The sequence below is a fragment of the Nelumbo nucifera genome, chromosome 1, assembly GCF_055504915.1.
Source record: "Nelumbo nucifera cultivar China Antique chromosome 1, China Antique-T2T, whole genome shotgun sequence".
In the NCBI taxonomy this organism is placed as follows: domain Eukaryota; kingdom Viridiplantae; phylum Streptophyta; class Magnoliopsida; order Proteales; family Nelumbonaceae; genus Nelumbo; species Nelumbo nucifera.
Window position 1 is genome coordinate 104498974 of NC_142649.1, and position 15320 is coordinate 104514293.

At 37.2% G+C, this 15320-nt stretch overlaps 1 protein-coding gene across 3 annotated transcripts in view; it reads left to right on the forward strand.

The window, feature by feature from the left end:
- The window catches only part of LOC104608617 (GEM-like protein 1), a 37601-nt gene extending 33369 nt beyond the window's left edge, over positions 1-4232 (forward strand). The window contains exons 4-5 of one of the 3 annotated variants that reach the window (XM_088890960.1): positions 1936-2012; positions 3744-3761. In XM_088890960.1, the coding sequence (XP_088747086.1) occupies positions 1936-1992 (57 nt within the window). In that variant the 3' untranslated portion in view covers positions 1993-2012; positions 3744-3761. Of the gene's footprint in view, positions 1-1935; positions 2013-3743 lie in introns of all 3 variants that reach the window. The other 2 variants (XM_088890969.1, XM_010274654.3) reach the window with 2 other exon arrangements.
- The last annotated feature ends 11088 nt before the right edge of the window (positions 4233-15320 follow it).

Sequence of the window (15320 nt, forward strand, 5' to 3'; positions counted from 1 at the left end):
TGTGCCTTTTTTCAGGTCCCCATATTTGCTAATGTTGCTTATTCATTCATCCTAATAAAAGATATTTTTAAAAGACATTTTAAGTTATAAAACCTTTTTTTATAGGGATTAAGAATTTAAGGCCTTGATATGGACTTTTTTGGGCTTGCCTCAAGGGGCTTGGTACAAAGACAGCTCATAGAATTAGGAATGCATAATGTTTAACATCACATTAGCTATTTGTAGTAATGCAGTTGGGAAAAAAAATAAAGAGATTAGGAATTTACATGCTTGAATATGTTAATATGTTATACTTGAATTTATTTTTAAATTTTCATTTTAAATATGTTTTACATGTTATGTTTATGTATTTTTATTTGATATAATAGGTTTTTTAAAACATTTATTTTAAAGTTTAAGTTTATATTTTTAATTAATATTGCATTTAATATTTGCATTTTTTTAAATTTTGACATTTTTTATTTTTTTTTTGTATTTTTGCACCTTGCTTCAAAAAGGCATCTGCCTCACTCGTCGTGCGCAAAATGTCCCTTGCACTTTTTTTGTGTCTTGTACTTTTAAAACACTACAATTAACATGTATAATGTCTTGAACCCTTGAAGACTTCAAAACTTGAACCGATAAGCATGGAAGAACTTAATTTTATCTAATCAACACATTGATTATTATTATTAGTATTAGTATTTAGTATTTTCTTCTTCTTCTTCTTCTTCTAACTCTTTCGTCCCTTCTTTTCTTTTCTTCCTTGTGTAAAAATAGAGGCTGAGCCATTCTATTTTCTGAAATTTATTTTCTTTCTTCCATTTTTTTCATGAATAAGTTGATTTTCTATGTTTTAAATGCAGTTTATACACTTTTTATGATAAAGTGATAAACAATTAATAGTGGAAGGTGGTTGCTGCTTGCTATGGGACCTAGGAAATTGTCCAAGGATTTATGGTTTTTATTCAAAAAGAAAAAGCCATGCCTAAGCAACTAGGCAATAAGGTACCCCTGTCGCTTAGCCTCCTATTGGTGCCTTGAAAAGTATAACTCTAGGGTCCACTCCCTTACTTTCACAATCAAGAAATACAAAGATAGCTTAAACATGTAGAGCAATGAGTTCACACACCACACTTTCTTTTGAATTTGTTGAAGCAAGAATTTTCCTTGTGGGTTCCTTTTTTTGGGCAGGGTTCAAGATGAGATGTGGATGAGTGGTTTCAACATGCTTCTAATTTTGAAGTTGGGAAAGTATGTTATCGTGCTTTATTCACTCTTGGTAGATGGCTTATGGATTTGGACTAGGTCTAGTTCTTAGTGATTGCATCTGGGGCCTCATTGCTGAAGGGTTTCCAACTTGGGTGTGGGTCTAGAGGGGGGAAGTGCTGCCCTCTCTACCACGAGTTTCTATTTTCCACGATACCCCTGGAAATTCAGGTTGATTCATGCCTTTGCTTGATCTTGTGTTATGGGCTTAACTACCACCTTGGGGGGACGGTTTCCTACTTTAGGGACCTGAGCAGACCTAGAGATGTAGCCTGAAGGAGCTGGCAGGTCAAAAAATGGAATTCTCTAAATTTCTATGTATTTCTGTATTTTTTTTAACCTGCAGAGGTATTTTCCTCAATTTGATCATTCTAGGTGGTGTCTAGCCTATTAATTTGATTTGTCTAGTCTTAGTTTAATTAATAACATCTAAATTTTCAGAGTCATTGGCTAATTAAGTTGGTCCCATGAGCAGCAGAATTGTAATTTTGAGTTTTCCTAGTCTTGTAATGAGTTTGGCCAACCATAGACAGCCTATATATACATGTAAAATTACAAAATGTGAGTAATGAATTTTAGTGATTATTTTTCTACTTGTGTGAGTTTCTGTGAGTGATTCCCAAAGCCCTAGAGTGATTCTATTTGGTATCTCTTTTTCCTTTGTCTTCTATTGTCATCTCTCTCAAGGTTATGAGCTCTCAGCCCCTTGGGAAAAAGCAATGCAAAACCTTCATCATCAAGTAAAGGGCTGAGTTTGATCCCAGGTAAATCTTCTATCAATTTCCTTTAATTCTCAACACCCACACACCTTTTCTAGAGAGAGGAAGTTCTTTCTCTGAAATCTGAATCTTCATATCAAACCAGGGGTGAAAACCAGGTTTCATTCAGTCATCCCCCATATCTTGGGGATTTCTGTCATGAACAGTGTTGGGACTGAAAACAATAAAAAAGAATCCATGGTGACAGATCTGAGATCTACAATTTAATGAGAAATAGTTTTAGGATTTGAATCAGTAATTCTAGAAATTCTCTGGAATTTTAATGAGGCAAAATCCTCATCATTTGACTGGGCTGAGATCAGAGAATCAACGGGGACAAACTTGGTATTGCTGTGGATTTATCCTCAATTATTTTGAGCTTGGATGGGGGGACTTATATTCCATATCGTTTTTTATTGTTTTTAGAGCTTTTTAAGCCCACCAAAATTGTTGGACATAGGTGTTTGTGTAGCCAGGTCAAAAAGCACCTATGGCTACTCCGTTTTTAATGCCAAAGAGTACTGATTTTCTGAAATACTGTGGCAGATCTGTCATAAGGTTGTTTAGTTCATTAAACCTGATTTTAAGGGCCTCTGACAAGTCAAATATAGTATCTATTCAGTTTTATGATTATTACAGTATGTGGAGGTTCTGGTTCCTGTTTATGTGCAGGGTCTATGGGACTAGTAGATGGGTCCAAACCCAAACCTGAATATGTTTGTCATGGAATTAGAGTGATGGGAAATTGACAATGCAAAGATTATCTCATGTCTGTTGGGGTCTGGATATAGCCATTGTTTATCGTCTAGCTTTCAGGGAACAAGTGATGTGGGATTATCTTGAAAGAGTATCAGCAAACAAATATAGCTAGAAAATTTCAGTTGGAACTTGATATCTTTGTCTATGCACAGGGTAACAAGAAAAAAATTTTGTGGACTGAGTTGGAAAGTATGTATTCCATTGATGACTTATCATTTAATGGCAAGTTACAGAAAATTATCCCTGAGCAGAATGTCATGTAGTTTGAGCTAGTGAGAGCTAGCATCCTCAATGGGGGATGATTCCAGATATGGACACAGTTTAGGAGAACATTGAGAAAAAACTTGGTTACAACTCAGGCTATCTGAGAAAGAGAATTAGAAATGGCAGTGTTCCAAAATACCAAATGAAAAGATGATTAGGTACAATCACTCTCTTCATAGACCCTTGTTAATCTATGGGCTATCTGAGTTTTTTTTTTTCTTTATTTGCAAATAGCCAACCATTACCTGCATAGTGATTATTTTTTTCTCTCAACCTAAGATGTGCAAAACCCATGGCCTTTATTAGTAGCATGTATCCAAAATTGGAAAACACCTCCATTTAAAGTAGCTGAGTTAAATGGCTTTTAATGGTAGGAGAGTTTTAAGCCATTCTAAGGATTGACAATTAAAGGTGAAAGACAATTACATGATAAATATATTAATACATCAGAAGTCAAGGGAATCCATGCGTTCTTTCTAATATTCTTTTAACTTATTTAAATACTCTTCCTGAGAAATTTCTGAATGGTTTGGACCAAGAAGGAGATCAAGTATTAGATAGCAAGCCTCAACACCATGCTTGTTTCTTCCACCCGTTTTTCTTCTCCTCCCTTCTCCCTTATCATAAATCTATGAACCTTTGGTTCCCAGATTTTAGACTTGCTGCAGGTTACTAACATTCAGTATTCTCTTTCCTTCTCCATTTTGTAAACAGGTGGTCATCCCATTTCATCAGGTCAAAGCAGTTAACCCTTCAGCAAGCAGAGTCAGTCGTACTGAAAAATACATCCAAGTTATCTCTGTTGACAACCATGAATTTTGGTTCATGGGTTTTGTACACTATGAAGATGCTGCAAAATGCCTACAGGAAGCTTTGCAAGGTCATAACTCACAATCTGTGTGATAGTTGCGCATTCATGGAACCAAATTTTCCAACTTTGTAAGTTTTTGAGTCATATTGCAGATGTTTCATTATGAACCTGAAACGTCAGAAAAAGAAATGCTGTATGCCTCTGAACCGTGGAATGTGCCTCTTGTTCCTGTATTAAAGGTACATTTGTAGAGTTCACTTTTATGATGGATCTTGGAGAGTAGTCCATACTTATTTTCAGATAAAAATCTCATTTTGCACTTAAATAGGCGATGAAGTTATTGCCTTCACTATTTTCAAATTAAATGATTGTAATTGAGTGTTTCTTGCATATCCACATTTTTGTCTGGGTTTGGATAACCATACTTGAATGGTTTATATGGTTATTAATTGTCCCTTTAGCACAAACTAATCCCCAAGTAGCTGCTCCTTTCCTTTACAGACGATGTTCAAGAGGATGGAGGTTTGATATTTATTCAAGTTGTAAGCTTTAGGAGCTTTTTTTTTTTTTAATGGCAATGAACTTTCAGAACTTGAATAAGTCTTGGATTAAAGATGCAATTGGCAGGTCATCCTAAGTTGATCGTACTGATGTAATAATTATATGAACCTGAAAAATAAAAACCTTGTGGCTATTTTGGTTTCTGACATCGAGGAGATATCAACTTGGCAACCTTTCGTTTAAGGGAGCTGCACCATATCCTGATAGAAGAAGCTTTAGGAGTGTCTTTTCTCGTGTGTTTTAAATTTTTAATCTCTGTTGTATAAAAAACCTATTGAAACAATCACTATAGTTCTCTCAGAAACCAATTGCAGAAACAATTATAATATATTTGCAACAATAGTAACAAAATTAATGAAAAGCAACATAGTGGTCAGAGCATCATATTGAAATTACAATGACCCCTCTGTACTATAGGTCAGTGACAATTACACCCCTAAACTTTCAGTTGCCACAAATAGTATTAAATTACCAAAATATCGACCTAAACCTTTTTTATTTTCTTTTTCTTGCCCTTTTCTTAAATCTTAATTGACCCAAACTCCTTTTATTCAAATCAAACTAGTTAAAATAACAAGGACCATTTCATTAATGTCGAAAAACAAGTTTCTTAAAAGTCTTGCTTCATTTCACTGACATGAATGTCTCTCTTCATCTTAAAATATAAACATTATCCACTCCTTTCTCCAATAAATTAAGAAAATGAAACCTTAAAATTATATCTATAAGAAAAGAAACTTCTATTATTTCATCTGAATATTGAATCAAGGACCTATTGGAGTAACTGAGAGGGTTTCAATCTTATATTTAGAAAACTAGTTGAATTATAAATCGTTCAAATAAATAAAAAGGGTAATTTAGGAATTTAAAAAGTTTAAACAGATGAATGAGAATTTTTTTGAAGTGAGGGAGTTTTAACAGAGGATATTTATTGTAAAGTGAAAGTTCTGGGGATAATTGTCACTGACCGCACAATACATGGAGGTCAAAGAATCAAGTTGATTTTTATTTTATTTTATCTTTTTGAGCAAAACAAGAGGGATTCATTAAAAACATTAGACACATCATAGTCGCCCTTTTACAAGGCGAAAAAGAGACCGAACTAAAGAAGTGAGGGAATTTTCAAAAGAAGCAATAAACCTATGTAACCTAGCTTTCTTAGGTAATATATGGGCGATTACATTTTCATACGTGCTTACACAAAACAAAGCATAATATTATCAAAAAAAAAAAAAAGGTCAAAAGATGCTTGATGTGGTTGCTCCATCCAAATCACGTTTTTTGTGGCTCCCCGGCCCTCACAGCAAGCATCAAGTTGAAGTTATGTGACAGTGGAGTACCTTGTACCCTGTTTCAGTGACAAGCTACTAGGTGCTTGTCTAGGTGTCACCTTGGCGATAAAAGATTTGTGGGATTTAGTCTGTTTTCTTGCTTTTTTTTTCTTATTAATGATGAACTGGCTTGTTTCACTGGTTAGCCTAGTAACTAGAAACACTAGAAGTGGTCAAATATAAAATACATCCTTAAACTTGGCGTTTTTGTCAAAAGACATGCAACTATTCTGTTTAAAGTTGGTCAAATCCCAGTATGGACACGGCGAGAAGTGTTATGTAATTTCTACAGGATACATAATCCTACAGATCCTGCACAGGTGCATTCATCCATGGAAGTCATCACTTCTCTAGGCTTGGAGAGTTTCATCTTTAATTTTTTTTTCATTTTCATATATATCACGTACAGCCAGTAAAAGTTGGCAACCAACTTCTTTTGTCTTCTCCCTTTGGCAAATAGAGTATCCAAAGCATGAGGAACGAGGCCAACCCAGCGTTGGGTAATTCCAGAGACAAAGCTCCATCTAAGAATGATTATCCAAATCTTTTACCAGAGGTAAGAATTTCTTTTTGAAAGAGATGAAGAAAAATACTGGTAATTTCATCTCCCGCTTACCTTTGGTCACATGGGTTCATTGAGATGCCGTGGTCATAATGGGCCCTAGAAAAGCTACTACAGTGGCTTACCCTAATAATCTACTGGAAAAAGGAAATGATGTTGAGAGTTGATTTGGAAATTGCTTAGCCGAGTCTTTCAGGAGTTCACCTTCCCATGGCCCATGCTTGATCCATAAACAATTGGAGCTCACTAACCAAGTTTGGAAAGAAGCAACTACGACACCTTTTGGTTTTGGGAATGGTCCCAAAGTCTCATCTCATTTCTCTTGATCAAGTTTTCAGTGTCTGGTCCAAAGGTTTGTCAATGCTGAAATTTCTATATTAATTGTGTTCCCGATACTGCATCAAACAATTAGTTGTATACTATTTTTTTAGACAAACGAAGTTATATATATACTTTTTTTTTATTGATGGTAATTACCATGTTGCATATATTAATTATTACTGTGTAGAGTGGATATTCCATATCCACAAACTGGTTGTCAATTTGTGGACATTGTTGGTTGGAGGTAGAATTGAGGAAATGGAAGTGAATCTGGAGAAGGATAGGGGATGGTTATTGCTTACTAGGGGATTGATAAAATAAGGAAATGTTTATTTTATTTTTTCTGTTACCATTGTTGTTTGTTGTTGCATGTTGTGATGAAGCATATATATTTATATAAATATCAAATGTTTTCTTACATTAATGGGTGAGGATATGCTGTTTTTTTTTTCCAAAAAAAAATGTATAATTCATGCTTATGTAACTGAGGAGATGAATTGAACTTTGGTTTCATAGTACACACTAAGTTTCGTTAATTCAGCAAAGGAGGAGGAAATGAAAAGAAAAAAAATTCTTGTTTCATATTTTGGAAAAGCCTGTGACCTGTGTTAAACTTTTGTTGGGTGGGAAGTCAATTTTCTAGTATGCTCGTGACTGGGTGACTGAGATTGGTCATGCATTCATTCCAGGATGATGACATGCATGCAAAACTGCGTATTTGTATTTGGACTTTTCCCAAACGGTGCCTAAAAGGAAATTGACAAGTGCTTTTTCTCAACTTTTCTGTTTCTCTTTTTTCCTATCAAACCAAACATGGCGTTGGGCATGGATTTTCAAGTCATTTTCAACAAATATACCTGAAAGAAAGAAGGAAAAAAAAAGGAAACATACGGTTAGAAAAGGAGCAAAAAGATGGCAATCCAATGTAGAAAGGTTTGAGGTAAGCAGGCTTTATGGATGTTATATGGATATTGTTGTCTCCCCCCCGGCCGAGGCCGGCCCCGACTACAACTCACTTCTTAATCAGTGTATGGACATGCAGGCGGACCCCAGTCGATTGGACTGCGGCTTGTGTCTTCTTCCTTGTCGTTCCCCTGAGAATGTTTTCTACAAAATTTCATTATTGTATTTCCTGTCTCATCCTCATCTCCTTGCACACTGACATTATTATACCTACCTACCTACCTACCTACCTACCTACCAGATCAGACCAGACCAGACCAGACCAGACCAGAGACGATATCCTTCTTTCATATCACAGTCACAGTTTGTGGTGGGGATTAATTAGATATATTTGCTTCAAACTTCTCTGATCTGAGACATCATTTCATACTAGCAACTAATGGAGGAACGAATTTTCAGCTTCCCGAGTTCCGCCCAACAAGCTTCTTTCGATGAAATGGGTAATGGTCTTCACTAAGAGTTGGGATTTGCAACCATTCGTGTGGTCAGTTCAGCTCTATGCACAGGCTTTCCCTTTGCACGAAGCAGCCGTGTATTTGCACGGCCAACAAAGTTGAAGATTATTTAAGCTCTCCCTCTGAAACGAAGGCATTTAAGAATCTGGGTTTTGCACTGGATAAAGCAGAGATGGTAGTTGTTTTGTGAGATAGGTGAATGTATACATCTTATTGGTTCAACAGATCCGGCATATCTCTATGAAACAAAACAATTTTTGGGGTAACGACATCAATCTAGCTATGACCGATAACTAGTTAGCAATGAAGGTCCAGCAATCGGGCGTTACGTTGCACCAGAAATTCTATCGGTGCATATGATCTGTGTAGCTCATGGGTCTGAAAAAGTTGGATTGATGAAGAAAAAGAAGCAATACAAATGACAAAACAAAGGAGTTGATCAGGAGAGACTGCTTTGAAATTCAGGAGAAAAGGAATCTAGGTGGTGGCCTGGGTAATAGCTAATGAGGTTGTGTTTGGTTTGATAGAAAAATAAGAGAGAAACACAAAGTTGAGGGTAAGTTTTTAAGGAGTTTCACAGATTTTGTCAAAAACTTTTCCTCAATTTTCTGTTTCCCTCTTTAATTACTTTTGATTATTTCTATGAAACCAAATGTATAGCTTAAACGTCAATCAGAGAAGTGATTTAACCGGCAAATCCAAAGGTTCCCCTTATATATCTCATCTCAAAGCAAGTATGGTAGGGAAAGGGAATCGAAAATACAGAGATCATGACTAGAATATTGGAGTTTAGAATAAGATAAGAGTGCAACTCTTTGGTCGGTCGATACCACACGCTACAGACGAGGCGGGACGATCCTGTTCCTGCCTCATTTTGTCTTGTGATGTTTCTCTTCCTGGCCCTGCCTGGGTCACACGCCTATACAGCACTAGTTATATAAACTCGTTTAAGTAACTCGATTACATGAATCTATAGAGAACCCCCACCTCTCAATCCATTTTCTTTTCTGGTGTTTTCCTAATTAACGAACTCTTTTAGAATTATCAATTTGCATTAGATCAAGTTTTCTTTCTTTCATTGAAATCGGGGCAGAGAAGCAAGTATGAGTGGATGAAATTGTAAGAGTAAATTTATATAGTATCACATCAACTGATCAAAGTTTTCTTTCTTGTAAGTAGTGACACTCTTTAATATGCATATCTAAACTATTTAAGTCTATTTTTCCTCATCTACCTAATAAATCTTATATAGGGAAAAGGGGGGTTAAGAATACTCTCATCCAAGGTTCAAAGTATAGATACAATAGGCCCATCTTAGGGTCCCTCGTCCCTGATATATATATGCTATTTTGGGAGAGTTAACATATTTTAACATTTTTACTTGTTAAAAGGCAATGGCATCATATTCCTATCAAAATATGACAACAAAACGATAAAAAAGGGAAAAAAAAAAACCTCTCTATAGTTGATACGCAATCAAGAGTATAAATACTTTGAACCATTCTCTCACCCCAATTCTCATATATCATCTCCCCTAACCCTCAGATTTCTCCTTTCCTCTTAACCTCTCATTCGCTTTTGGCTTCCACTAATAGATATGTAAATTAGATGGATAAGATGAGGTTAAACCATTACCCATTTTGCCATGTGGCAGGAACCTATGGACTGATAGGATGGTATCGGGAATACGTGGAAGTGGAGCCCATGTAAGCACTGGTTCATGGGCAGGAAAACAGAAGTAACAACGGTGGGACGTTGGAAGACAGATAGGAACAATGCACAAGTTGGGTCCTTTTAAATACAGCTTCTCTCTCTACTGGGTAACACCTTTAAAAACTGAACAGAGGTCCAGAACGGGGCTCTCTCAAGATATTTTCATTTTAATTGGAATTTGGAAGAAGTAGTAAAGTAATAATTAACGCAGCTCCCAGATCAATGGGAAGGCCAAAATACAGTGCATGCAAATTAATTAAGCTCATTCATTCCCGGGAGCAGAAGATGGACCGATTGTAGTCCGAATTAATTTACTACCTATATAGCTATATATGCGCTTAAAAAATAATTTAATCAAATTGATTTTGATGGTATTTTCAGGTGACAATATCTAGCTAGGTAGCTAGCTTTGTTATTTTGAGGTCATGATCACTAAGAGGACTTATTTAGCAGGGGTGGAATTCGTATTAAGTATTAACTCGATCGGCAATGTGATGAATTGATTTTGATCTGGGTTTGACAACCAATTGCTCGAGTGTAGATGGATGGAGCTTGTTTTAAGCAAAATATTTGGTTCGTAGTAATAAGTGCAAAATCTCAGAATTTTTGTTTTTGAGAAAATTCAGGGGGTGCTTTTTACGCAATACATGGGGATGGGGTAGTGGGGTATGGAATGGGAGGTGGAGATGGAGGTCACATGGACAAGGACACTGCACATAATTCATGTGGTTAAAGTTAAGACGGAAGGTCCTTTCTTTGTCAAATGGACAGACTGAATCTGCATTGTCGCTTCTTATAATTACCCAGATATATATATATATATATATATATATATATATAAAGAAGAAGAAGAAGAATATATTTAAAGAAGAAGAAGAAAAATAAACTGCAATGTCAGTTCTTTACCAGCAAGAAACCCCCAATCACTGCAAGTTTTAGAGCCGGCAGTCTTTACCTCCATTTCTATCCTCTTCAGTTTCTCTGATGAAGTAGCATGATCGACTAGCTGATTGATTATATATGTATCAACTTTTGTATTTGCAGCAGCACTAGTACCTCTTAATTACCATTTTCTGATGAACCTTTCCGCCTTCCATCAATTTTACTTATTAGTTGAGTCTGCAATTTTCTTTTCTTTTTTAAATATCAAAACTTGCATCTCCATTGCAAAGAAGATGATGATTCAGCTATATACGACCCCACCCCAACCCCAATGCCATTTCAGTATTTCACATAACTAAAGTGGATCGATCCAATCTCAGAGTTGAAAAAGGACTCTTCCTCCTCCGCAGTCCGCATATGAAGCATGGGCTCTCAATTGAAGGACTGACTTTTCATTAAAACTGGTGGTGGTGGTGCAGGGTGCAGGGTGCAGGGTGCAGCCTACATCATTGACCATGAAGCTTTGAACCAGACTAGGCCCCGGTTGTGTTTAAAATAGGTGGCCCAGCAGGCTCGACCTAGTTGATGTCGGCAGTCCAGATCATACTGGGGCTGAGGGCTTGGCCCAAACGTCAGTTGAGCAGTACGCTTCTGCTGCAGCTGGGCAGCTTGCCGGTGCCGGCTGTAAATACTAATGATAGGAGGATTTACAAAGCCAGACAATAGTGGGTCATGAGTCATAACTCGTCATGACTCACTGTACTCAAGATATAATTCTTCCAGATTCTGATGCAGCTTGGTGGGCCCTATCTGTGACCTCGGAAACACTCAATGCTCAAACAACTAAACCCAAACTTCACAGATCTCAATATTAAGAATTTTTAAGATTTAAGAGCCCACAACGAAAGAAAGATTGTTGAAAGTTCTTCCCAAAGTTGTAGCTTTGTGCAATGTGCATCAGCACTCAACAGGCAGCAGCAAAATGATTCAAGCTTGCAAGCTCCAGCTTTTTTTTATTGGTTTCATTGTTCAGCAGTTTCTAAGTGAATAGTACTGTGGCGCACTATTAATTAATGGACCTAATAATGGGCATGCTCCTTGTAACTTGGACAACTTTGGGCTTTGGGCCAAATAACGCCCCATTCGGATCGTCCTTGCACATCCTAGGACTAGGATAAAGGGCAGATCACTTTTATAAAAACGAATCCTTTTCTTTTTACTTGAAAAGGGAGAAATTACAAGGACAAGATGGTCCCATTATCCATTGGATAGTGGGAATGCCCTTTGTTTCTTCTTAGGATTTTTGTTTTTTTTGGGTTTAATTGTCTCTGTTTCTTCTTTCCAAAATTAAAAAAAAAAAAGATGGACTCATTATTCTTGAAAACCAAACAGTGGTGATGAGCTTTTTAACTACATTTAAGTTGGGGTTATGTGGATTTAGTTTCCCCTATTTCCTTAAAACCATGAAAGTGCTCTAAGACAGAAAAACCCAGTTGGCCAAAAAGTAATTAAGATGTATGAGAATTCCCTTTCCCAAATCCCAATGGGGTCGGTGAAATTAAACTTAAATTACCAAACTACTGAAAACGCTAGTCGTCATTGGCCATACTGAAAATCAAAACACTGGTGCACTTCATTTGTGAAGACAATCAAGGTCAACTGAGAAGCTATGAATCTCCATGAAACACTTTGGATGCCAATGAAGATCTCTCTTATCCACCAATGAATAATCCATATAACAGAACTGCAAAAGATTGAGTGAGTAGAAATAGAAGAGGAGGTGGAAAGGCCTCTAGCTTGCATGGATCATGGACAATTTGATCGATCATGCAAAATTTTGAACACAAATCAGTGTTTACCCAGGAAAAAACTATGAACCGGTCCATCAGTCGGTTTGGTCAGGCTCTAAAAACCGAGGTGATAAAAATGAGGCATAACTGGCCAACTAGTCGTTTCAATTGGGGAATTGATGTATCGGTCCGGCTGGGTTTCGTAAAATGATCAGTTTTTATTCATTTTTTTTTTCAATTTCTCATTCTTACTTCCGAAGATCATGACTTTGTGTCCGGTGGTCAAATTGGAGTGATAAAAAAGACATCACCCACAGGCCACAACCCGGAGGAAAAAACGGTTCTACCTCCCAGCCGATTCTCTAAACAATGTTACAAACAGTTGGTGTATTTTGGGGTTTTACAAGTATTTACAGGTCATATGATGAGGTACTGTCTGCATCATTGACAGATTCATCATGATAGAGAGGTAGTGATATGAAAATATATGACAAGAAGGTAAAAGCATTTTTTATAAACAAGAGAGGTCGGTGAAGTTTTATGAAAACATGGAGAAGGTCAATGAAGTTTATAACCATATTACTATATATTATATAATGCTTAATTAAACGTTCCTTGTTTTATTGCTTTCTTTTTTTTTTTTTTTACTGTTCAGCAAACCAGAAAGCACTTTCATCTCACTATCTTATTACAATTCACCTCCTGAAGTGGAAGAGTGCAAAAAAGAATTTCAAACAATTCGGATGAAGCTCCATCCTTTGAGTATCGGTGTTCCTAGTTTTTCTAGCTATTCCATGAGCTACAATATTTTTGTTCACATACAAAAAGATACAAATATCAAATTTTTTGTTCAGATAATTGACTTTATAAATCGTTCTTTTTGCTAAATTATGATTAGCTGGTGCTAATTTGAGTTCTCTCATTCTCTGTAAATTTTCATCAAAAAGATATCTCATAGACTGTTCATGTATGGAACCCACCTTTGAAAGCCAGAAGAGGCTATACTTCAGCCACGCTGAGCTGAATATTCAGCTAAGTTGGTTCAGCTGCTTTGAGGTGCTCTGGCTAAACTATCCAAACAGGCTGAAATGGACAGCTCAATGACTGACTGGCAACTGATTGATTTGGGCTCTCTAGATTTTGATTTTTTAGGCTGTGCCTGAAGAACCCGAAGCCGCTGTGCTTCAACCCTCCCAAAGGGCCGGACAGTCAGTGAATTAAACCAAAGCTTCAATCCTCCCCTTGACGCTTAGTTAGGAAGGAGTATAAATACAAATATATAAAGTACAGAACCTCATATTTTATATTAGAAAAATTTTTCAATCAGTACCTTGTATTTTAGCTTGTTTGATAATTTGGTCCGAGAACTTTAAAATATGAAAATCTAATACTCGAATTTTCAATTTACCACAATTCGGTATTTAGCATTAACTCATCGTCAGTCAGGGCCATCACATGAGATCAAGTGCAGTTTAAATAACTTCACAATGCCAAAACTAACCTTTACGATGATCTTTGGACCATTTTACCCTTTTCCTTTCACCATTGTCCCCAACCTCTCAGTGGTGCATCTCTCCTGCCGCTGCGGTGCTGATAACCACCTTGTCCTCGCCGGTGCTGATAACCACAACATATTCATTTATTCATTATATTTTAGTGTTATGTGATTAGTATACAGAGCATCTGCCTGCCACGGTGCCACCCCATCCTCTGCTCCTTCCAATATTTCCAATCAAATTCTGGCAATGGTAACCAATAGAATCCACCACCCCATCGACCACTGTCGTCCTCCCACCCTGCCCATTCAACCACATCAACCAATCCACTACACTGGAAAAAGGCCACCGAGGCTCTACAGTGCACCCACTGTGACGAAGTACGTCGCATGGTGTCATAGTTCCAGCAATCCCAGATAGTTAATCTCTAGGGCACTACTCTCATCATTGCTTAGGTGGCCACGGTTGCTTGTCGGTCTAGTGTGACTGTTACTCTCGACGAGGTTGTGGCCTGGGACCATGTGGCAAAAAGTGCCAATTGGGTAGTCGAGAACATTGCTCATGGAATGGATACATATGGCATCACCACTGGTTTTGGTGCCTTCTAATCTGGGTAGACCCAACCCGAGCCTAGACTATGGGTTCAAAGGTGCGGAGATCGCCATGGCGGCATATTGCTCAGAGCTTCAATACCTGGCAAACCCCATCAACACTCATGTTCAAAGCGTTGAACAACATAACCAGGACGTGAACTCACTTGGTTTGATCTCGGCCAGGAAGAGCACAGAAGCGATAGAAATCTTAAAGCTCATGTCTGCAACATACATGGTGGCACTTTTCCAAGTGATTGATCTCCCGGCATTTAGAGGTGTGAATGAACAGAAATATAGAAAATTATGTAAACAGAAAATCTGGGATGATAATCCATCCGTTTCATTGAGATGTATTTATAGAGTTACAAAGGTTTGAGTCCTATTAGGACTTGTTAGAAGATTAGATAGAAGGGTAGTCATTATCCTTATCTCACAAGGTTAATAGGATAATCTCTATCCTTATTTGGACCGGTAGATGGAGTTCTATTCGAATCAGAAGTCTGATTGCTAATACACCCCCTCAAACTCAACGGGTGATGAACAATGTTGAGTTTGGACCGCAGTAGATGAAATCCATATCTGTGTAAGCCCTTGGTGAGTATATTGGCAATTTCATCTATAGAAGACAAATGTCGAATTAGAAGAGAACCAGCAGTGACACGATCGTGTATGAAGTGATAGTCGATTTCAACATGCTTAATACGTGCATGATAGACTGGATTTGCTGCAAGGTATGTCACGCTTATGTTATCACACCAGATTGTAGGAGGTTGAGAGAAAGAAACACCCAATTCCTTGAGCAAGGAGCAGAGC